This window comes from Tinamus guttatus, unplaced genomic scaffold (assembly GCF_059628265.1).
Source record: "Tinamus guttatus ecotype Peru unplaced genomic scaffold, ASM5962826v1 Tinamus_guttatus_pri_ptg001250l, whole genome shotgun sequence".
In the NCBI taxonomy this organism is placed as follows: domain Eukaryota; kingdom Metazoa; phylum Chordata; class Aves; order Tinamiformes; family Tinamidae; genus Tinamus; species Tinamus guttatus.
This window is the reverse complement of record NW_028289784.1, coordinates 24,490-49,165: the sequence shown is the minus strand read 5'-3', so window position 1 is coordinate 49,165 and position 24,676 is coordinate 24,490. Positions and strand designations below refer to the sequence as shown.

At 52.6% G+C, this 24,676-nt stretch overlaps 1 protein-coding gene across 1 annotated transcript; it reads left to right on the top strand.

Annotated features, from left to right (window-relative positions):
• Positions 1-829: 829 nt before the first annotated feature.
• LOC148590565 (zinc finger protein ZIC 5-like) lies at positions 830-5,072 on the top strand (the record flags this gene model as incomplete). The annotated part of the gene is made up of 2 exons (XM_088538869.1): positions 830-1,391; positions 4,645-5,072. Coding segments are annotated over 2 exons (990 nt in total), but the record flags the coding sequence as incomplete, so codon positions are not given.
• Positions 5,073-24,676: the final 19,604 nt, after the last annotated feature.

Below are 24,676 nucleotides of genomic sequence, written 5' to 3'. Positions count from 1 at the left end.
TGTTGTGAACGCGTTGTGTGGGGGTTGCGTGTGTGTCTCATCGGGGCGCGCTTTCCTGAGGACTCACCGATGAATGAATGACGGTCTTCACAAAACTAATAAAAATAAATAAAATAGGAAAAACAAACAAACAAAACCCCACCACCTCAGTCAGCCTCGACGGCCCCTGCGGCAGCCCCTGAGCAGCTCCGAGGGTGAGGAACAGAAACCCCCGCACTCCCCGCTCCGCGTCGCGCTGCCCCCCGGGGAGACGCACATGGATCTGGGGGGCAGCATGGGAGAGGCGCCCCGTCGGGCCCCGCGAGAAGTTTTTTAAATTATTTTTTCATTTTTCGTTATTTTTTCCCCCCGTTTTTTCGTATTTTTTTCCCGCAAGTGCAACTCGCCCCCAGGGGGGCGGACGGTCCGGCGGGGGCGGATCCCCGCTGCGCCGCCGGCCGGAGCGGGAGCCAATGGCGCGGCGGCGCGCGCTGCCAATCATCGCGCGCCGTCCAATCCCCGCGGCGCGGGCGCCGCGGCCGCGCGGCCCCGCGCGCCGCTCCGGCGCGTCCCGCGGCCGCTCCGCCAATCGCGCGCGGGCGCCGCGCGGCCGCGGAGCCGCGGAGCCGCCGGGGCGCGCGTTAAAGCGCCGCGCGCCGCGCGCATGTGGGCGCGGGCGGGCAGCGGCGCCGCCGCGCGCCTCCGTGGGGCCGGCGCGGAGCCGCCCGCGGGCGCGGCGAGCGCCCCCCCGCGCGGCGCGCACATGGCCGGCTGCCCGTCGGGGGGCGCCGCGGGGCGCGAGGGGCCCGCGCGGCGGGAGCCGCCGCCCGCGGCCGCGCGCGCGGAGCAGGGCCCGGCGCCCCTCGCGCCGCTGCCGCCTCCGCACGGCGCCTTCGCCGCCTTCGCGCCGCCCGCCGAGCGCCTCCCGCCGCTCAACGGGCACCTGCGCCTGGCGGCCGCGGCCGCGGAGCTCTACGCGCGCGCCGAGGAGCGCTACGGGGCCGCCTCGACGCCGGCGCTGCGCGGCTACGTGAAGCTGAGCGGCGGCGGAGCGGGCGGCGGCGCCGCGGGGCCCTGGCTGCGCTGCCCGCGGCCGCCGCTCAAGCAGGAGCTCGTGTGCAAGTGGGTGGCGGCGGCGCGCGCGCCGCGCCCGTGCGCGGGCACGTTCGGCACCATGCAGGAGCTCGTGGGCCATGTCAGCGCGGAGCACGTCGGCGGGCCCGAGCAGAGCAGCCACGTGTGCTGCTGGCAGGAGTGTCCCCGCCGCGGGAAGCCCTTCAAGGCGAAGTACAAACTCATCAACCACATCCGCGTGCACACGGGCGAGAAGCCCTTCCCCTGCCCCTTCCCCGGCTGCGGAAAGGTCTTCGCCCGCTCCGAAAACCTCAAGATCCACAAGCGGACGCACACAGGTGGGTACCGCGGCCCCGCACACTTCCCAGGCTCGTCGTTTTTTCCTTCTATCTTTATTTTCCACCCTCTGGTACGCGCCGTCGGACATGTGACTTTTTTTTTTTTTTTTTAATCATGAATAAATAATTCGGGCCCCGCGCCCGCTTCTGGCCCGCTCTCTCTCCACCCCCTCCGCAAACCCCCTCCTCACGTCCCGGATAAACACGCGGATTAGGAGATAACGCGGGGCTGGAGAGAGGGGAGCAGAGAAGGCGCCTTCGGGGCTCGGCTCCTGCTGCCGTCGCGTCCCGTTTCCTTCGTTTCTTCGGGAAGGCGCGGGGGGGGGGGGGGGGACACTTTGAGATGGGGCTCGGGGGTCCCACGGGTTCCATAGCGGCGGAGAGAAGTTTCCCTCGCGCCCCGCGGAGCCAGGGGATGGGTTGAGGGGGGAGAGGAAATGCCGCCTTTTCGCGGACTCTTCTGCCCCGCTGCCTTTGGGGGAAAAAACTTCAAAACCTGAAGCTCGATGCGCCTCCGTCGCGGGTCCACGCGGGGGAGGGGAAGGAGGTTTGGGGAAGGGGGGCCGGAATGCAGCCGGAAAATAAGGAAAAACACGCCCGACCTGTTCGCGTTCCCGGGCGCGGTTGGCAGCTCCGAGCCGGGGCCGCGCACGGGCTCCGCGGCTCCCTCTCCGGTCCCCTCCTGCCCCGGTCCCGCGGGGGCCCTGGGCCCCCACGCGGGGCTGCGCGGGCAGACAGGGCTTCCCCACGCGGGCTCGCGCCCCGCACTCTCCCCCTTCACGGGGTTTTTCGCTGTAGCCCCCGCGAGTGGGAGCAGGGCCCACGCAGGACGCGCCTTCCCGACCCGCCCACGCGCGGCCCCTCGCGGCGGAGGCGGCATTTTTAGTCGCTCCGGTTTCACCCCTCTCTCGGGGTGGGGGCCGCAAAGTCCTCGGGGACCGCGGCCGTTTTTTAAAGAAGAAAAAAGGCCAAAATCTTCACGCGTGCGTGGGCTCCTCGGGCGGGGGATCGGGGGATGCGTTTCCTCACCAGGAGGTAGAACAAGTCTGCAGTTTAGGTGGCGGGTTCTTGGCCGGGGGTGGGGGGAGGCCTTTTTTTCCCCTTCTTTTAGCGCTGCCCTGCGCCGCGTTAGCCCGCGGCGGCCGGCGATGGGCCGCGCAACTATTGCCTTTTCTGGGGCAAATAACCCCCCCTCCCAAACACTCCCTCCCCATGCCCCAAATCCTCGTTTTCCTACCAGCAACGAGCGCTTGCAAAGCGGTGCAGCTCGGGATCCCCCGACGGAGCCGCCCTCACCCCCCAAAACATCGCGACGCCCAAGTCCCCGCGGACCCCGGCGCCGCAGCCGCTCGCCGCGGCGCGGCCGCTTCCTCGGGCTGAAACTCCCTACAAATGGTTAAGCTCTGACGTGACGCCCTCGTCAGAGAGAGACGGGGACACTTTCGGACCCGTCTTGCTTCTGTTTTTGGAAATTTGATCATTGCCATCTCCATGCTCGCTAAAACCAGCAGTTTAGTCTTTTTGCCTTTTTTTTTCTTTTTAAATATATTTTTTATTATTATTTTTTTCAATATATTTTGAAGCTCCGATGGAAGCAATTTGCCGAGCAGCTCCGGTGCCTGCTGCAAATTGTACACATCACTCTCTCCGATGCCTTTCCCTGAAACTATTCGTGGTGCAGATAGCATTCGTGTTGCAAAACTTTTTTCCTTTTTAAAAATATTTCTTTAATAAAGCGATACTGATACAGCGAACTCCCCCAGCAGGTTCGTTTTCTTTTCCGAGAAAATGAACAACCGGGTGACTCTGCACTGCACATTTTTTCTCGTGGGAGTAAGAATGTGCGTTGCTTTCTGTGCATGTGAAAACTGCATTTTAAAACTCGAGGTGTATTTTCTCAACGTCTTTATACGCACATTTATAAACTTGCTTCTTCTCTATGGTGCATCTACTCCGCTGCTAGGTGAGCAGCTTTATAACTGAATAAAAACAAAAGTTGGTGTATACATGGGCTGCGGAGCTTTTTTTTTTTTCTGTAGTAACTGCGGGGAGATAGATGGTTTTTAAAAATAAAACTCGTTTTCTTTTTTTCCCTTACTCTTTCGGCAGATTTTATATGAATATGCGAGCTTTAAGAGAGGCTAAAAATCAAAATGGCATGGTGGAAGTTAGGTGTCCATCGCGAGAGTTGCTGCTTTGTGTATTATTATTTTTTCGGAATGTCCTCTCCGCATCATATCTTGCAATATTCACCTCCCCGTGCCTAGACCGAGAGCATTTCCAGCTGAGAAGTGGCAGGGATCGCGTTAAGGACTATGGTCCGTGTGCGCGATTTGTCAGCCCCACGTGCAGTGTGACCAAACGAGGAAATGTTGTTCCCCCTGAAATTCCCTCCCGCGCGCAACGCACTCGTTTGGCACATTTTTTTTTTTCCTTTACCTCCCTCCTCCTTTCCCCCTCCACTGGTCATTTCTCTAATGGGCATTAACCGAGCTGTGGGCAGGGGCTCCGTGTCGCCAAACACTCGCCCCCGGGGCCGCGCGCCGGGGGCGCTGCGGCGTGAGGCAGCCCCGGGCCCCCCGACAGCCGCGCGTAACTGCTAAGCAATGCGGAAAGCTGCGGAAACGCAGCCCCCCGGGGGGATTCTCCTGCTCCTTGCCTTTTTTTTTTTTTTAACCCTCAGGAGACAGATCCCACAAGAGCAGCACTCAGGGCCCTGCTCGTCCTGCCCCCGCCCCACGCGCCCCCCTTGTTTATATCCGAGCGGTTAAACAGGTGCTGCTTTTACCCCCCTTCCCCCCTCACCCATTAAAACCCGGCGCAGGGAAGCGCGAGGCGGGGGGGGGGGGGGGCGGGGATTAAGCGCGGGATGCGGCAGCCGCGCTCCTGGATGGCGTTTTGTTCATTAGTCCCGTAATGAAGGGGTTTCTGGGAGTGAGCCCGGGCCCTGCCTCGAGGTGCTCTATCCATCCATCCATCCATCCATCCATCCATCCATCCATCCATCCATCTATCTATCTATCTATCTATCTATCTATCTATCTATCTATCTATCTATGCTCCCCGGGCCACAAGCGACATCTCCAAGGTGGCAGGAGCCGCGTGGATGCTCCCCACGCCAGGCCGCGCGCGTGGCCCCTTATGGCTTCTCCCTCCTTGGTGGGAGGGGGGAGGAGGGGAAGAAAAAAGTAATTATTATAATAAAAATCGGAATGCGACGGGCGCCTCCTGACCGCCACGCTCTTCCCGGCAGGGGAGAAGCCCTTCAAGTGCGAGTTCGACGGCTGCGACAGGAAGTTCGCCAACAGCAGCGACCGCAAGAAGCACTCGCACGTGCACACGTCGGACAAGCCCTACCTGTGCAAGGTGCGCGGCTGCGACAAGTCCTACACGCACCCCAGCTCCCTGCGCAAGCACATGAAGATCCACTGCAAGTCGCCGCCGCCCTCGCCGCGCTACGGGGCGCCCCCCGACGGCCCGCGGGCCCCGGAGGCCGCCGCGGAGCCGGGCCCGGAGGCGGCAGCCGAGGCGCCCCGCGCCCGCGCCGCCCTCTCGCCGCCCGTCACCGACCTCAGCGAGTGGTACGTGTGCCAGGCCGGCGGGGCGCCCCGGCGGCCGCGCTCGCCCCTCGGCCGCGCCGACGAGCCCCACAGGACCGCGGCGGGCAGGGCCGCCCCATAGGGGCCGCTCCGGGCCGCGCCGTCGGGGGTGGCGCCCCCGCCGCGCTCGCCCCCGCCTGGCCTGGCGGGCTGGGCTGGCAGTGCCACCCGGTGGGACTCGCGCTATTTATTCCGTGTACGAAACCCTATGGTGTTTGTACGGTAACTAATTTAATTAAAGAGACTCGGACTTTTTTTTTTAAAGAAAACAAACAAACAAAAAAGACACACAAAAAATAAAGGCCACGCCGGACTGTCTCCGCGCTCGACCCCGAGTCGCGCTTGCTGCAGCTCGTCTCTGAGACCCGCGGGGCAGCGCGCAAGCTGCGCGCCCGCGGAGCCCCCCGCAGGGCCCCGCGCGGCCTCGGCTCCTTCTGCCGCCGTCCCAGGGCCTCCTGCCCCGTCGGGGATGAGCCCCAATCCGCACTGCGACCCGGCACCTGCTGGGGCTCCAAGGACAGCTTACTCATCCCGTTAAATCATCACCATAATGACAAAATGAAATAAATGCGTTTTTTCCCCTTTCTGTCTTTCAATCCAGCTCATTTGTAATTGTCGCTTTCTCTCCTGAGCCGAGGGGTCCCTGGCGGCCCCGGTGTCTCCTGTGTGGTGTCTGTTCCTCCCGGAGCTGAAATCATGTGGAAACGGTTCAGAAGAGGGAAGCCAAGAGAGGCAGCGCTTCTCCTAGCACCCCCGCCCCGCGCCCTGCATGCCCAGGGCTTCCAAAACAGCCCAGGGAAAACAGAAACCCACTGCTATTTGACAACTGCGATACTCGGATACATTTTTTTTCCAAAAAAAAAAAAGGAAGAAACAAAAGCTGACAGAGATTTTCCCATTTTTTTTCCTGGGGTTGGTATTATTATGGCTCTTTTTTAAGTCTAGAAAAATAATTTTTAAAAGGGAAGGAAAATAATAATGATAAAGAGGTCGCCTTGCCCCGTCGCTCCGCGCAGCCCCCTCGCAGCCAGGCCGGAGGCTGCGAGGACCCGGCCCTGCCGCCCGACGAGGCGGGTGTCTTGGGGGCAGAAGGATCGAGCGGGTCGGTTAAAAATATTTATCTAATTGTTTGAGCTTTATTTCTCCGCTGCAGCCCAAGCCTCCGTGCGCGCCCCTGCGCCGGGCAGCGTGACCCGGCAGGAGGAGGAGGAGGAGGCCGGAGCTGATGCGGAGCGGAGCGCTCGGGCCGGCCCGGGGCCCCCGGCCCCCCTGAAAGCGCCGGTTCCTGCGCGGAGGCTCTGCGGAGGAGCCGCCTCCCCCGCGGGCGCCGCGGAACCTGCCCCGCGCCCGGGAGAGGCGGCCGCGCGCGCAGCCGGGCGCGCCGCACAGCGGGTTAATTTATTTTCTGGCACCAGCCCCCCTTTTCTGTTCTTTTCTTTTTCCTTTTCCCCTGCTTTTTCCCCTTTGTTTTTACCTTTTCTTTTTTTTTCTCCCATTCTTTTTTTTTTCCTTTCTCCTTTCTCCTCTGGAAGAGTAGAGAGAACACCAAAGAATTCCGTCATTAATTTTGGTGATAAATCGTTGTTTATGATGCCGTGGTTTGTTAAAAAAAAAAAAGTCATTATATTTTCCGGCTTACTTGAACGGACAAAGTCATGTGCAACAGACTCTCCCTGCATGTCTTCTGTGCGGTGCGTTGGTGGTGATGATGATGTATGATATATATATATATATGCACACATTATATATATATAGTTCATAGAGATATTATTAGTACAGTGCATGGTGCTGTCGCTCTGGAAGCCTTTCAACGTTATCTTCATACTGTTGTGGTGGATTTAAAGAAGCAGACTTGAAAACTGTTACTTTAAGAAACAAACAAAACTTGAATAGGGGATTTTTTAAAAAAACTTCATTTGAATTGCTTTTTATTCATTTTTTCAAGGCTTTTTGGAATAAATAGAAAATAATAAAAGTAAGGTACGGAGTTTTTAAAATAGTAATTTATGTAACGTAATCTTAGAGATGTTTTGATGCTGATTTATAAACGAATCTTTTAATTTATGCCCCCAACCCCCCAGTAATAGACTGCACTATACGTTACTTCATTGCAGGGTTTATAAAATATGGCGCTGGGGGGATATATCGCTATTCTTTATGTACTTGCTACACGTAGAGCCACACTCTCGCCCATCGATTTTATGACACATGATACGTCCTCAATAAAATTCAGAATAATATAATTCCTTCTTCCTCTCTGTAAACACCGGAAAGACATAAAAATAAAAAAAAAAGAGAGAGACGGAGAGAGAGAGAGGGAATAATTATCGAGCAAATGGATAATAATGATGATGATAATAATAATGTCTTATTTCTACGCATGGCGTGTGCCTTGCTGCAGAGAGGAGGTCGCGCTGGCCCAACGCGCACGCGGAGGGTCAGAAGCGAGGCAGGAGAGAGAGTCGCTGCGCGGCAGCGTCGAAGAGGAGGAAAGAGCTGGGGGATTTGGGACCACCTGGGGTAATAACCGGATTTTTTTTTTCTTTTTCCTAGCAAACATGTAAGCAAGAAACGTTCCTCGGCTCCATTCTCCCCGCGGTCTCGGGTTTTCCGCACGCGAGTCGCTGCCCATGGAAGGAGCCCGCGGTTGGTGCCGGGCTGCGCTCCTAAGGGTAAAACTCCGGGAAGCCCGGGCGAGTTTGGCGCATGGACGGAGGGATGGATGGACGGACGGAAGGGTAAATAGTAGCCGGACAGGCGGATTAGAGAAGCGCAGGCTGAAGTCAGGCATTTATCCGCACGCTCCTTCCCCTCTCTCTCCCTCTCCCTCTCTCTCTCCAAGTCAGCTAATCAAAGTATCAGCACTGACAAATCCAAATCAATTGAAATGTTAATATTTACTTTGGAGGGGGAAAAAAAAGGTCTTCTTGTCAATCTCCCCTGACAATAAGTTAAATAGCTCCAGTCTGCAGTAAAAGACATAAGGGAAAAATGTATAGAAAAAAAAGTCAGGCTATAGGTAATGTCGTGCTCTTACTTGAATGGAAAAAAAAAGAGAAAAAAAAGGAGAAAAAAGAATTTGGGGTATCTGCATGAGCAGATGTGTTTCGCTGGCAGTGACTTCGGTGAGAGAAATCCCGGCTGAAATCCGCTATTGGAAAAAAAAATGCGAGACAGAGATGTGTGGCAACATCCTCGTGGATTATATCCTATTCTAAAAAAAAAAAAAAAAAAAAAAAAAAAAAAAAAAAAAAAGGGAGCCCAGATTTTTTTCCATGTGATTTAGCGGCGCTCGAAAAATGACTGGTCAAAATGTCAAGAACAGTTTCACCAAAGGTTAGAGTGTTTTCAAGGCAGTTTGTCAAACGTGGTAAAGGTGAAACAGGTTGCAAAGAGTTGTTTCAAGGGAGATGACAATAACCAACATGCGAAGCAGAAAAACACTCATAAATGAGGGCTCCCAATCAATGGGAAAACTTATAGCTCTCTAATGAAGTTTCTGGTGAAAAGGAGGGCAGCACAAAGCCACCGGGACATGAATCATTCATGGGAAATATAAAAGATAAAAGATAGCTGACAATAAGCAGGACCTTGTATAGAGTGTCTAAAACAAGTTTCCCCTTCTTATTTTCTGCTCCGGGACGCCCAATCTCCCGCTCCGAGGGCTCCCTGTCCACTCTATAGAGTTAAAATTGACCAGTGCGCGTCCTGCGCCACTTCAAAGCAATTTTGCGCGGAGCGGAAGGCTTGGCGCTTGGACAATCTTCATGGTGTGTTAGGATTTCTATGGCAATTGGCAAGCAAGACGTTCCCATCTGAATATGCCTCAAAGAAAGCCACTTATTGACACTAAGTTGGCCATCATCAAAGACTTCATCTTTTTTTTTTTTTTTTCTCTCTCGTGGAAAAAAAAAAAAAAAGTGTTCCTCACAAACACAGTTTAAATCACCCACCTTTGTGTCGGGGGCTGCGGGACGTCGCCCCCCGCACTACGCGTCGCCGCCCGGGCCCTTTAAAGGCGAGAGGAGAGCGGCGGCAGCGAAGGTTGAAGGGGCCAACAAATCTCGGGAGTGTGGGAAACGGCGAGGAGAGGGGGGAGCCCCCCGAAACCAGCAGCCGAGTTGCCCCCATCATCCGAGGGGACGGGCTCCTGCTTGGAATGTCCGGACGGAGGGCAGCAGGAGCCTGGGTTTTATCTCTCTATTCATCCATCCATCCACCCACCCATCCATCCAAATAACTACCTACCTACCTGCTTACCTGTCTACCTACCACTCTACCTACCTACCCACCTACCTATCTATCTAACTATCTGTTTATTTATTCCCCGCGTGCTTTGTGCCGCTGGAGACGCCGGCAGGCCCCGGCCAGGCGGCTCCCGCTTTTCCCCTCGGCGCGACATTCCCAGGTACGAGCAGAACGGCCCCGGAACGCGCCGGGATCCCCCCTCCCGGTGCCGCCGCGCTCCCGCATTCACACGCACCCCACGCAAGGGCCTAATCAGGCAGGGAGAAGTTCAAAGGCAGGTTCTTTGAAATTCAAAGTACTGCCTTTTTTTTTTTTTTTTTAATGGTGCATCAGCGTGCAGCGTTGGGATTGCTATGGCAATGGGCGCAGCCCGAGCGGGCTGCATTTCAAGCAGCCCACCTCGATTCGAGACACTCTATTAAGATACAGTTGCGCTGACCTTTAGTTACACGCCGCGTTAGCGCAGTCAATTTTCGCTGCATCAGGGCGGCTCATATTTTTTGGTCTCTCTCCCCAGCCACCTGGTCTATCTATTTGCTTATTTGTTTATTTGTTTAATTGTTTGTTTATTTATTTATTTATTGGAGGGGGGCGGAACCTTTGCAGTGTCCCCCCTAAATAAGCAGGGAGGAAGCCCCATCTCTCGCCGCCCTCCTCCTTGCACTGCCCCCTCTTTTTGTTCCCCCCCAAGCACTTTTATTTGCAGAGCGATTGTCCTTTGTTTATTTAATACAAGCCCCGTGTGAATGGCCAAAAATAAACACGATGAAAAATAACCAAACAGATGAATTCCGCCAAGTGAAAGAAAGAGGGGGCGGGGGGAAGAAAAGAGAAAAAAAAAAGAAAAAGAAAAAAAGCGGGGACTTAACAGCGGCGCGGAGCCGCGCGGCGCTTTGAAGGGCGCTCGTCGCGGGGGAGATGCCATCGGGTCTCCCTAACGACGCCGCTGGCTCGCGAGGGCCCCGCTTTTGTCCCCGATTTGTTCCCGCCCGCTCCCCCCGCGGGCGCGCAGCCCCCCGCGCGCCCGGCCCCGCCGCGCGGGCCCGCGAAACGGGCGATAAAACAGAGGGAAAAAGTCGCGGAGAGAGACACGCCGGGCGCTCACTCGGCCTCTCTAGTATTATTAATAATTATTGCTTATCATTAGTAGTATTGTTTTATCATTATTTGTTTATTTCGGGCAGAGCAAAGGGGAGTTGGGAGGACACAGGGTTCCCCCCTCACCCTTTCAGCCCCTCTCCCTGCCCCCCCCCAAATGCGGCCCCTCTTTTGCTCCGTCCCAAGCAAGGAGGGGGGAGGGGAGGGGCGCAAAACTCTCCCTGTCCCGTCCTTCCTTCCCCTCCGCCCCTTCCCCCCCCCCCCCTTTTCTCCTTTTCCAAGCGATTTTCCCAGGCAGAGACATATTTAATAAGGGCTGTTTATTAGGATGGCGCTTTGAAGGCTCGCCCCCGGAGCCCCGTGCCCATTGAGGACGAGAAGGCGACTCTTAAACCGCATTTTAAAGGCAGGAAGTAGCCCCCGACCCCGCTCCGAGCCTTTGAGCACATGGCACCGCTCAGAAACAACAGTTCAAGGGTAAAATGGCACCGCGGTGCCGAGGCGCGGACAGGCACCCACGTAGCCGCGGAGAGAGGGGTGGCCGCGGCACAATGTGCTTTTTGTGTCGCGCCCTGTCACAAGGGCCGCGTTGTTTGCTTTAGAGGCTGCGCCTGTTACACTTCCTTGGAAGGGCCTGTGTTCAACAAGAGTTATAAGTCATCCACAACAACAAACATTTTGATTTTCTTTGCCTGAAGGGCTTTCCCTGGCCGTGGGCACCGTGGAAAAATAATGTACTCGCTTAGAAAGGAGCACCAGTAGCGGCATTACAAGCCCGGTGCATTAAATATTGAATGACACGAGGGAAGGAAAAAAAAAAAAAAAAAAAAAAAGGAGCTTGTGTAGTGGCGCTTGGCCTTAAAGTCCTCCTTCAACTTCGCCTCCAGCGCCTGGCGCGCTCTGCAAGGGGGTTAATCAAGGGCCGCGCCTCATTTGCAGGAGCCGCCTGCGCTGCCCGCGGGGCTCTCCGCGCACACGCGTGGGTCTCCTCTGGTTTTGGGAGCCGGGGGGGACCCGGGGAAGGGAGCGGGCCCGGCGCCGCGGTGATGGGCGCTCGCGGCGCCGGGGCTTCTCCGCCCGTTTCGCAGGGCCGCGCTGGCGAGGGAGAGGAGGGAGGGCTCAGTTTGTTTCGAATTAATCGTTTTCCAGGGGAAGAAAAAAAAAAAGAAAAAAAAAGGAACTAATCCTCTCCCAGATTCCCGGAAAACCCCTAGGAGGCACCGTCCCAGCCCGCGCCGCCCCGGTGGGAAGAGGCTGCGCGCCCGTTCCCGCGTGGGCTCCTCGGGCCCCGGAGCGGGATGGAGTTGGGCGACCCCCGCTGCCCCGGGTTTGGGGACGACCTGGGGACAAAAATGGATCTCCCCGTACCTGGGGGCCCCGTGTGCCGCCGTGAGGAAGGAGCCGAGAGGGCAGTCTGGGGAAAGAGGTGGCCACTTTTAGAAAAGAGGGGCCCGGCCAAGGTGGAAGTGGGGGCCGGGGCGGGGGCAGCTTCGCTCTGACCTCCCCTACAGGGGGGCGAGTTGAGGCAGGGAAGGCCGAGCTGGGAAACCCAATAGTCTCTTTTTTTTTTTTTTTTTTTTTATGTCTGCGCCCCCCCTCCTCCTCCCGCTTTCACACGACTAAAGCGCTCCGAGTGCCCTTTCAAACAAGAGAAAAAGAAAGAGAGGAAAAAAAAAGATCCCCTTCAAGTTAGAAACGGGCACACATCCCCTTCCAGGCACCTTGCCAAGATCTCCCAAGCCGCCTACCTGGCACTCGGGCTTAAGTTTTCCCGAAGAAGTGAGTTCAGAAGAAGGAAGGAGGAGGGCGGGGGGGTATGAGCGGGGCGGGGGGGCTGGAGTAGCAAGACACAAGTTCAGAGCTCCGCTTCCCCCCCTGGCTTTTTTAACCGCGCTGGGCAAGCGGAGCGGAGCTCGCAGCCAGTGAGTACCCAGGGCACCGCGGCGGGGATGGGGGCTGCGAGGTGCAAACGGCATCCGGGGGGTGGAAAAGAGCGGCCTGGTGGGATGCACAGGAGGGGGCGGGGGCACTTGGGGACTCGCCTCCCCAAACTTGCCCAGTGGCCCCTCGGGCAAGTTTGGGGAGGCGAGTCCCCCCGCCGCGCTGCAAAAGTCACAGCTGTGACTTCACCTATTAGCCCCGATGTCTTTCCGAGGAGCTTGACGGAGTTAAACATCCCACAATGGGCGCTCTGGGGCGCCTCGAGCCTGACCTCTACCCGGTTTTAATAGTTTCATAGGAACTTCATTAAATCAATTACTTAGTGAGCACATCATCATTTATTTGTAATTAGCACTGAAGGGCTTGATTTTTTTTTCTCTCTCTTTTTTTCTTTCCTTTTTTTTTTTTTTTTTTTTTTTTTTTTTTCGGCAGCCCCGTTCCCAGCGGGGTTGGCCATGTACTACAAGCACTTTTGTTTGCCGGGTGTGTTGACTCGGGGTATTATTCGGCCGCCACAATAAAAGTGTAATCTTCACGTCTTAATCTAGCGTTCCGGGGGGAAAGGAAAACAAACACGGCGCGAACGAGGCGCTGGACCCTCGCTTCCTCCCTCCTCCTCCTCCTCGTCGCGGCGCAGGCTGCAAACGGGCGCTTCCCTTCGGGAGGGATAGGGAAGAAATGGGGAGGGCACCAGGGAGGTGCCCGCAGGCTGCGAGGACCCACGCGCGGCGAGACGAGTCCCCCGCGCCGGGCCCGGGTGCCTGGGAAGGGCGGGAATGGCCCCAAAAGAGCGCGGGTCGCCGAAATGCGGGAGCGGGGCCGCGCAGCCCCGTCCTCCCGCCTGCCTGGGAGAGGCGCTGGGACGAGCCTGGATCCGGGGTTTTATCAGGGCAGCGATGGGAAGGGCCGCTTCCATGGCGGGAGCGTGTTCGGAGCAAGCCCGCCTCTCTGCGCCAAAGCCTCCCAGCGCTGGTGCTGTTAATCGCTTGCACGGGCTTAAGGCCCATTTCCAGGGGGAAATTCCCATTTCCTCCTCACTGGAAAGGGCCCTTCAAGCCCTTCAAGCCAGCCGAGCAGCTCAGCCCCTGTCACTGTTCGCAAACCTGGCCGGGCTCCGGGGCCCCTGCGCCCCGCACGGGACTGTGGGGCAGCCAAAGGGCTGCCAAAGGGAGCCGATCAAAACGGCAACACAGGATGAAACACAAGCCCTCCTTGCTTTCTGCTAACAGACACCACCTAATTAAGGAATACTCGGATCCCACAAAAACACAGGCTCTCCGCACTGACGTCAAACCCCTCCTTGAAAGCCACAAAACACCCGAGGCTGCCCGGGCACCCAGGCCCTCCTGCGAGGGGCTTCCTTCACCGTCTCGTGGTGCCTGGCTTTGCGTGGTGGGAAGGGAGCCTCAGCCCAGGCGGCTCTGCAGATTCCAGCTTTCCTGGGGAAGAGCCAGGGCTGGATTGTAGTCCCCGAGGGTGTCTAATTTCCAGGGACAACCCTTTGTGACTGCAGAGTGAGGCCGCTGCGTGCGCTCCTGGTGCCGGCACTGCTGCCCGTGCCCAGCGAGGCACCCAGTGCCTCAGGCCGCAGGCACTAGGGGGTGAAATCCATGGGGATTTCATTTACAGGGTGCAGGGGAAACAAACAAACAACAACAACAACAACAACAAAAAAACCCAAGCCTGGAAGGAGGAAAGGGATGGTGCTGGCACTCGGCCACTCCAAGCTCTCCAAGGACACGGCCAACCCGTCGTCACTGCGGCACGGCCAAGGCCACGGCGGGCGGCCAGCTCTCCTCAGGAGCAGGCGCAGCTCTGCGTGGGCAGCCTGTTTTGTGGCATTCCCTTTATTTTCCCTCCCTGGCAATTGGAGAAGCTGGGCCCAAGCCTGCCAGGAGCCCAGGCACAGCTCCCTCCGTTCCTCTGGGGCGCATCTGCGGAGGGCCTGCGCATTTTGCAAATCCCGTTCCTCAGCAGTAAATGAAAATGAGTGGGGCACTTCATGTCAAAAGTCAGCCTGGAGTATCAGGCAAAACAGGGAGCTTCTGGACAGTCCTGCTGTGTTGTGCGTGCCAGGCGGGGCAGCCCTGAGCCCAGCTGCCCCCGCTGGGTTTGCCTGGGCAGCCTGTCCAAATTCGGCCCTTTGTGGAGTTTGGGAGCAACCGTCCCTGGCTGCTCCCTCACTGCTGCATGACCCCGGCCCCTGCCGCGGGGGAACACCCTTCTGGTGAGGGCTGCGGCATCCTATGGCACTGGGAGAGCAAAGGCATCTGGACGTATAAAACCGTGGAGAGGCAATCCATGAGGCAATGCTTTTGGAGAATATAGCAGCAAAGCCAGCATCACACTTTCCCTGTAAGCAATCCAGGCCATGTGGCAGTCAGAACTGGTAGGGTGAGTGAGAAACTTGACTGGAAATACACACGTGCTCCAGGGATCCTGTGCCTCCCATTGCAACAAATTATTACAAAGATTAATGCACATACATGTGTGCGCATGCATGTCTTTACAGGTGGCTTCTACAATATAGCTACTCTCTGACTTTAAAAAAGGTTTAGAAATTTTGAAGTACTCCTACAAGTAAAACCTACACCTACCTAGAGAGTCAGCCTCAACGACCAGGGTGGCAACTGGTTCATTTCTTGGTGACGCTGCTGTTAATAATTTATTTAAATGAGTGGCAGGGAGATGTTATGTGCTAATGACTAGCTATGCACTCTGTACATGTGCACATTTTGACTCCCGAGGATCTGCAGTTGTGCTTTGCCAAGAGGTGCTGTCTCTCCAGCAAGTGTTAACAACTGCTGAAGAGATATACTAAGAGAGTGTATCTCTGTACTCTATCTATAGTATATACTATAGAGTATAGCGCTATACTTAGAGACATACTAAGTTTAGTAAAGCAGAAGTAGACTCAGCTCAAAGATTTCATCTCTCAACCAAAGATTATTTTAGCCTGAAGTCTATTGTTGAGCGTGAGGACCGTGACTAGAGTTGCTGCATTTCAGAGGCACAGCTGTACTGCACAATTTTGCACTTGTATTTCTGCTGTGGTGTAAGAAAGGGTTTTAAAGAACTAGGCAAGTGACTCATCACTGCTGGCCAACCCTCTCCTTGTGGCTGGTGCTGGATGGTCGGGGAGAGGAAAGCAGCGTTTGTGGGCAGAGAGGACCGGAGTGGGTGTTTTGGCGACATACCTGGAAACCTCTGGGTTTGGGCAGCTGCATGGGCACCATCTGAAAGCAGAGCAAGGTCATTTGAATGGCTTCTTCCTGCTGCTGCTGCTAGCTTTGCAGATTTGGCTTCTCCTGCTTAGGAAAGTGTCTCGTGTTTGGGGCCTCTTCGGGAAAATATTGCATTCTAGTTGCCAGTACAGATTTTCAACTCGTCTCATTCCAATGCTGCCCTTAAGACAAATCCAGAAGGTATTTTTTCTCCCATGTTAGAGAAATTATAAAAAAAACCTTCCCCCTTTTGCTGCCCATTGGCTGGCACAAATGCCATGCAGCGGAGCAGTACTCCAGGCTATGCTGGGAGGGCACTTCCCTCTGAAGGGTTTCAGGCACCGAAGCACATCTCTTTTCCCAGAGCTGTTTGCTCCTGGCAAACCGCTTTTCTACTACTTGAGCGCTTGCTGCCGTTGACTCACGAGGCTCATATTATGTTCTGCCTGTTCACCTCCAAAAAATGTTTTTTGAGGCAGGGAGGCTGTTTGTTTTTTATTTATTTAATCTTTATTCGCGTGCTGGAGTTGACAGCAAATATCTGCTTCTGAAAGACCCAGAGCAAGCTGGGCTCACAGGGAGCAGCGGCCACACTGGGGCTGGTGCCGGGGCACCGTCTCCTCCGGGCCTGCTGCCTGCGCAGCAAGGCAGGAGAGCGGCGCCTGCAGCATCTTCGGGCACCTCGCATGCAGTGCCCGGCAGCAATGACAATAGACACCCTGAGTAGCACTTGAAAGCGCGTTTCTGCGCATGGAGAGAGTCCTAAAAACTCCCCCATATGGAGGAGCTGCCGAGGAGCGGTGCCGGCCGCGCTGCGGCGCGCTGGGAACTGTCCAGCAAGGCCACCACCGCCTCCCCGCGCGGCCGCACGACCGGCCGCCTCGCTCCCTCCTGTGCTGCTGGTGTGAGCTGCAAAGCAGCCCCTTCACGGCAGCGTACCTGCCCATCCACCGATGCTGTAGAGGATGTATAGGCGTAGGTGTATGCTTACTTACTCCGTATGGGCTCATTTTACTGCTGTGCATACGACTTCACGGCACCTCAGAACATATTCTCCTGTGTTCCCTGGGACACACATGTGGCAGTGGGGCATATGCACAGCAAATGGTTTGCATCCTGGCTAGTGCATAGACAGCCTAGCATTAAATCACCTGTAAGCTGGTCTAATTCTTTTAGCATGAGGGCAAATCACCAGGCTTATAACTTCACCGAGGCAAGGAACTGGTCCTTGCCACTTGTAGCTTCAGAAAGAAAGAAAAAAAACAGACTAATTGCATGAGGTGCTGCTGCCCCCTCCTCTGATCTGGCATCTCGTGGAGCGGCAGATTGCCTCTCTGGCTCATCAGATCCTGCAGTCAGGCGGTTGTCAAGAACTGACTTTCTCCCCTTTGGTATTTTGGCTCCAGATCTCTGGGTTGGAGGCCACATTTTCCAGCACCTGTTAATAGTTTTTTTAGCAGATGCTAGAAAGGAAAATGTCCAAATACAGCAGATACAATCTGGTGCGGCCTGGGTCAAGCACGGACTACTGCGTTCATTTGCCCTAGAGATGGAGGATTAATGATGTCCGTTGTTTTCGCAAAGACGCTGTCTTCCTTGAAGACGATGGCCACTCTACCATCTTTGTTGCAGAGCGGATCCTTGGTGTGTGCATGGTCTCCTCTTTCAGCTGGAGTCCACAGCGGCCCCGCCATCATTGCCAAAGGCTTATCATCTGATTTTTTTTTTCCCAAACAAACTTGTATTTGAAATCCAAAGGAAACTGTTTTGATTCAGTATGTGCAGGTCCAAGTTGCAGTTCAGCCACGGGAAGAGTTCAGAAGCTCTGGCCTTCCCAAAGATCAGGTTTACACCAAGTCTTGCCATCCTTGTGGCAAATTTCTGCCCCACAGATTAAGCCAGTCTTTGCTAAGCAGGTCCCCTGTCCCCTTCTGTGTGCTTTTCTTGTGACAGTGTGTATATTTTAATCTACTAGCAGTATTTGTTCTCATAGCCTTCCCTGGTCAGCAGGAAGTAATGGGGCCTCTCAAGAGTGACTCTTGAGAGGCAAGGGAAATAAATAAAAGGAAACTGAAACAATAACAGTGGACGTAGCATCCAGCACAGTTTTCCATTAGGCTCAGAAAGCAAACGGCCATAGATGTGGAAGGCTGTAGATGCGCCAAAATGGCTGATAAGGTTTTATCGCTCTTCTTCATGGTAAAGGCTAGGTAAAAAACACATTTGTCTCACTCTTATCTGCATCTGATGCTGACACGAGGCCCTCAACAGGAGAACTACAGATCAGTATTCGAGGAGCGTGTGTGAGAGCTGGGGCTCCTTTGACCATCGTCTTGCAGCACCTGTGTCCCATGTGCCACACACAGTGTCACGTAGGTCTCTGCGCTGGCTATGGGCATGGCAGCAGGGCCTGCACCGCCTTCCTCCAGGTCTCCATTTCGCTTGTCCTCAGCACCACCGGCACACGATGGGCACACATACTCCTGACTTATCCGAGGTTCAGAAGTTGCCTTTAAGCACTCTTTCTGTCTCTTGTAAAAATAATTAGTTCCAAACATACACAGAATTAGGGGGTCAGAGCCTTAAGGTGAAATCCGTTGGTCCAGGTGAATGCTTTTTTTCCCCCTATTGTTTTCCTGCTTGCGATACTCCTTTTCAAGTTTGGAAATTGAAGTTATTTTCCTGCCAATGTTTTTGGCTCCCATGTGGCAAACACTTCTCTTTCCAGTGGAGCAGGAGCCAGCGTGGCTGCCTTGAGCGCACACCAGTTATGTGTATCCTACCAATTCTTCCACAGGCAAAGTGAGCAGCTCCGAGGTCTGTTCTGCTCCACTAATCCACTAATGTGTTGCCCCTCAGTTTTCCTACAATTATACAGTAACATAAGGCAAAGTACTGGCTATTTTTACCTCTTAAATAAAACCTTGAGGACATGTATTTTACCTATGAATTATTTCCTACCTTTTCCCATAACTTTTCAAGCCTGGCTCTGCTCAGAAATGTGGCTTGTTAACATCTGAAGCTTAGATTTCCACATTATTGTGTCTTAGTGACTTCTCATCTTATTTGCTCAGGTCACAGATAAATTGATAGTTTGCTCTAATTGCTAGTTTTGCATACTTAACCTGGGATCTGAAGTCAAACTAGCTCTCAGGCAAGTACTTTGGGGCTTCTTCATCAAGGTACATGATTAAAGGTTGTGGTGCCGATAGTGGGAAGTGGCACTATCAGACCCAATTTTAGCTATTCTGGTAACGCAGCACCTATGGAATTTCTGCAGACATTTGAAATTGCTTCACTGGAAGGCAGGAAATGAAAGTATTTCTGGTCCTTTCATGATACTAATGACTGTTGGCGTAGTGGTCTGAGATAGATAGTGCAATGAGTTGGGGGTCCTGGTGAGGTGGTGAATGTGCTGCAGAGGTATCGGTGTGTGCATGGCCTGCTCCTACCACTCCCACTAGGCACCCAGTAGAGGCACCTATGAGGATATGGTTCCTGATTTAACGGGTCGTCATCCATCCTGAACTGCACGGATTGGTCTTGAATAAGAAATCAAAAAACACAAAAGAGCCCAACCACAATTTTCCTTATATTTTTGTGTGAGCTGTTCTCCTTGCTACTTTCGCATTCTTTCAAAGATTAAAATATATAAAATCGGCAAGTATATTAGTTACATCTGCTTTTAATATATATCTGTCTACGTGCCACATTTGGATAAGATCCATGCTTGATGATGGATTTTAACCCAAACCGTGTTTATTTTGTCTCTTTCCCTAGGGAGAGGTCTCAATGCACGGTGACTAGAGCAATGTATTGGAGAGTAGCTCATGTTTTCTGTCATGATATTTCTGTTTGCCTCTATTAAGGGCCTACTTGAAAAGTCACTAGTGCTAGAAGAAAGCATGCTTTTTATTTTGCACTCTAACAAAGAACAAGCCTAATATAGTCAACTTACGACTCCTTTTTCACAGAGTATGGACATCCCGGGCTCTGCTGTATTGTCTTCTGCTACTCCTAAGGATGTAGCAAAGACCTCTTTACCTCACATGAATGCATCTTGGAAAACTAGACATTAAAGACGTTTTGAGTGTTTCAACGTGATTTGTTTTTGCATGCTGAGTTAAGCTAGATGTATAGTGGCCAAGTGCCAGCTTCCGAAATCTGCATTTCAGGGTACATTTCCAGTTTTGTTTAAGTCTTCACAAGATCATTGTTTACTGTGTTGTTAGCAGACTTCTGTTACACTTCTGCCCCTACGATACATGCAGTGATGAGCGCTTATCTCTTGCCAAAGCATGTCTCCCATATTGTGAATAAATTGCAGCTTGAAGTTGCCACTTTTTGCTCACATTGGGTAATCACTGTTTTGTTTATTATGGTGTTGCTACGATTCTACCATGATAGACTTGGAGCACGGTTCTGTTCCTCTCAGAAATCACATGAGAAAATTATGGTGATCTGTCACCCAATCTAACACCTACAAATCAAACAAGATGGTTTGACATACAGCTAGTGTGATAATCGGCTAAGTCATATGTCAGTTGGGACAAGCCCAAAGCGAAGTTGAAAAATACCTGACAGAAACCCATGGTCAAGCTTCTAACTCGGGGCCTAATGCACCCCTTCAACTATATTTGCATAAATCCAATACCGCTTTCCAAAGCGGCTGCTGCTTTGCCTCTGCACTCCTCTTTTGGAGGCTACATTTTTTTTCTATCATTGTATTCAATGCCACAAGCTGGCACAGATCTCAGGCCACCACAGTGGTTCATACCGTGGCTGACTGAGTCTTGGATCAGCCACACGCTAGCTCCGTGCTCGGACAGAGGAGGGTTGGGAGACTGGGTTTAGCATGAGGGCGAGGGCTGTGCCATGAATCAGGACATTTTGTTTTCCCAAAAACTTGCAGGTGAGGCAATGAAGGGAGCGAAGGGAGGACTGAGCAGCTTGGATATCTCTTCTAAACCTGCCTCCAAAATCCTGACCTTGAAAGTAGTGCTGTCAAGGGGAAGAAAGAGTCCTGTAGACAGGGACCCAGCAGTTCTCTGAGTCTCAGGCTTATAAGCTGAGGACTCACAACCACATCACCTTCTTTGCTGCTGTTCTAAACAAACCTACAGCAGCTAAGGGAGAGGTTACACTGAGCCCTGCCATGACCAGCAAACAGCTTGGGACTCACAGCAGGGCAACGAGATGGAGCCGAGTGCCTAGGAAGAGTCTGCAAAGAAGCAAGGGGTGGGAATAAATGCAAGCCATTCAACTCTGGGTTTGAGCTTACAGTGAAACCAGGTGGTCATTTCTGCAGTCCTTACTCAGGCCAAATCTGCTTGTGTCAGCGAGGCCTTGGCCTCGGTGAGGACTGCAGATTTTGGCCCCTGACAAGCACCGTGGTGGTAGATTCCTGCAGAAAACTGCCTCTGCTAGGCCATTGCTTCGGGCTTTACCAGGAGAGCGCATGGGGGCAAGGGACATCTCCAAGCTAGAAATGGATTTTTTTTTTTCTTTTAAATTAGTGATTTGTTGGCTTCAGGCAAATGGCAGAAGGTTTTACTGAAAAAAAAAGCTTTTTTATGGGATTGTGGTTTTGCTTGGGGTAGCCGAGAGAAGTCTGTAAACCCCAGGAGCTCAAGGAGTTTGACAGGTTTGACAGGCCTTCCTGCTACTTATGAACAGGAGGCTGGAACGAGTGTTCCTGAGATCACCTCCCTGTTCTCATTCAAGGCATGCTGGCAAGGCAGGAGAGAGAAGCCTTCCTCCTCCTTCCTCCCTTTTTATTTTCTTATTTAGAGGTGATCCTAGGAATTTGCATTTCTGAATCATTTAAACTGCATATTTTCTGGGCTCATCTCAATAAAACTCCCGTCATGCCATCAGGATGTGGTCTCCAAGAGCCTTGACCATCCTGAAATCTGCCAGGCAATAATCACTAGCTGCAATGGGAGCCATGCAGCAAAGACTGCTATAAAGAGCGTGCCAGCTCCAGGGAGCAGCACTCCCACATTGACCACCTCAACACTGCGGTTCCTGCTTGCGCCTGCGTGCGTACCTCACCCCACGCGCAGGCCTTGTCCCAAGGAGCGGGCAGGTCTGACCAATCTCACATGTTTCCAGAGTTTGTGGATCGAAGGGCTCAGATTTCTGCAATAACAGCAGGGACTCCGGGAGTATTTACAAACTATCGCTTTTGAGCACTGTCATTGAGCGTTGCTGCAGAGCATGAGGTGGGAGTCTCAGGCTGGTGACGGTGGCAAAAGGAAAACGTGGAGAATATCAAGAATTCATGAAAAGTGAGAAGGAAATCCCATTCCTTTGAATGCTTGTTATTTAATTTAAATTTATTTTTAAAGGCAATCCATTGACAACTTCCTGGGAAATTAATGCCTTCTGGTAAACCTCTGTCTGCAGTGAAAAAGTGCTTAGCTGAAATTCAGCTGAATTCTTCCTATTCTGTGGTTTCTAATCTTGTCTTAGTTTAGTACCCAAACTAAAGCTACTGAAATGAGCTCTGAGGGCATGGTCAAGCTCCTTAAGGCAGCACAAACCCAGGAGATTAAGTTAAACTTCCTAGCTGGAGCAAATGCATGAGCTTTATCAACACACAACCTGGAAAAGACTTCAGTGCTGGCATGTGACCCTGGTAACACCTGAGCCTATTACATTTTCAAGTTGCAAGGAAACCTCTTGCAGCTGGGGAGCTTCCTACCTCCCAAAGAAAAGGAGCAGCTTAACTCTAGAGACTGGTGTAACTCCTTAGACTCACCTTTGGTAGCAGGTCCACTTCACCCAGCTGACCCAGATGGGAGTCTCCCTGGCAAGTGCTTTATTTGGCATGATTTTTTTTTTTTTAAGAGAAGAGAAGAATTGAGCCACTATGGCACCAGAGAAGGCTAGTTTGACTGAAGAAAGAAAAGCAAGTCCTTTGGTGTAAACCCTCTCACTCTGTAACTATGTGTTACTTTCCTATCTTTTCTTTGGTCTTGTTAAGATCTTGTAACACAAACTCTGCATTCTGGACCTTCAGTTGTCATATAAAGCTGTTTCTTAGTTCTCTAGTCCCACCATACTGGACTGTATTTTACCAATTCTGAATACTTTTATGGAATTTCTGCCCCCCCATTCTGCACAGACAGGAAGAGTTTTCCTTGCGCTTCTCTTATACCACCTGAGTGCTACCAGCTGGCTTCCCTGTGCTAGTTGATAACATATCCTCATTCTTCACATTTTACTGTTCAATTAGGGTAATGACTGCAAGCCCCAGCTGACTATGCCAGGACTGTGCAAACATAGCAAGAGGTGGTCTGTGTCTCCACATTGATAGTCTAAGTTGACATGAGAGAGGAGATGTTATTGGGCTGGTTGTATAAAGGGGAAATGAGGTACACAGAGCTGAAGGGACATTTCCATACACTAGAACCAGAAATTACATCAGATCCTACGTAGTGCTGTTCTCCCTCTGTGGGATTAAATGTCACCTTGCAAGTCTCCTCAGAGGTGCAGGTTGCTCCCATCCAAACATGGGGCTGGAGGTGAGGATTTCTCACCATCATCGCGGACCCTACAACACGTGTGCTCTGAGTCGTGTGTCTGCCCATCCTCCCCATCTGCACAAGCCTCTGCATCACGTCCTAAAAATTAAGAGCAGTGTCCTTCAGATACCTCAGTCGTGGGAGAGCTGGTGCAGCCATATGAACTCCTTCCTCAGCGGTGGAAATAACCGCCTGGCTCAGAGCCTGCGATCTGGGGTGCTTTCTCCAGGGGGAAGAGGCCTCATCGTCCTCCGTCTCAAAATATCCTTGTGCTATTGAGCGTCCTATGCTCAGGCAAGGGATGCTCAACTTTGCCTTTCAGTTTGAACTCAGCTCCCACTCCACAAGTTGTTTTTATTTTGCTAGGATACTGGTGAAGCTGCAGTTCAGTAACTGATGTTAAGAGGAACTTTTAACACCTCACCAGCAAATGGGGGAGAATGTTTCCCATTAGTGGCTGAGGAAGTAGAGCTCCTGTAACTTCAGCCTTGAAAGCTAATGAAGCTCAGATTGTAGCCGTGGCCTTTGATGTACAGATGCCTGAGGTCAGTGGAGCTTTCAAAGGTGCCAGCGCTCTGCTATGTCACCATGTTAGTCTGGGCGAGGGCCCAATAATTCTAATCCTGTAATCATGTTTCTGTAAGCAACAGCATTTATTGTGCAGATAGTGGGGGAGAGCAGCAGCAGCAATTAAATCGGGGACACAGGACAGAGGAGCAGCTAATCCGACCCTGTAATACCAGGCCCAGTAGAGGAAGTTACAGCAAACTACGTCTGTAAATAAAATAAGTAGCAAGGTATTGAGATCGTTTTAATGAGAAAGTGCAGGGATAAAAAAAAAAAAGAAAAAGAAAGAAAAGCCTCGTCTGGCCATCTAATCCATCTCCCTGCCAGTAACTCCTTCTATTAATGCAGGCATGTCCCTACGCTGGCCAAAGTCAGGAAACGTGGAGCACTTTGGCTTGCACCGATACGCAGCGAGCGGCACCTTCACCTTTGAATTTAACTCCTCTCTCGGACTGTTGCACAACCTCTGGCCATACAATGTGTATTTTATGCCTTGTAACGTAGCCTATCCTGCCTCCTGGGCGTAGCTGCATTGTCAGAAGAACCTGATGGCATGTTCCACTCTGGGGGAAGGGGATACACACACACACATATATATAAATATTGTTTATCAAGAAGATGAGAAGTGCCTTCAACAAGCTGTTCTGCTCTACTAATTAGTATGTGTTTAGACATTTCTGTTATTTTATTACTCATAATCTACTCAATTCCATTATAGATAAATGACATTCTATGTATATGCTTTTAAATCATAAATCTTTTATCTTATGTAAGTGCTATATATATAAACACATTTTGAAGAGAAGAGATGGAGAACTTGGTATCCCTTTTTATGCAGCTGTCTCTTCTAACTCTGATGGGCAGTTGTGTGTTTGAAATAATCACAGATCTGGTTATGAAGAATCGATTCTGAATGTCAAGGAAGAAAAAAAAAAGTTTGTTTAAAGAAAAAAAACATGGCAAACTCCAGATTTCAATTGTACTTTTGTGTGATGCACACCCACCCATGCCCCCCTATTCACATATATAAAAAACAAAAGAAAACAAAAATATGTATATATATATTTCCTTTAGGTCAG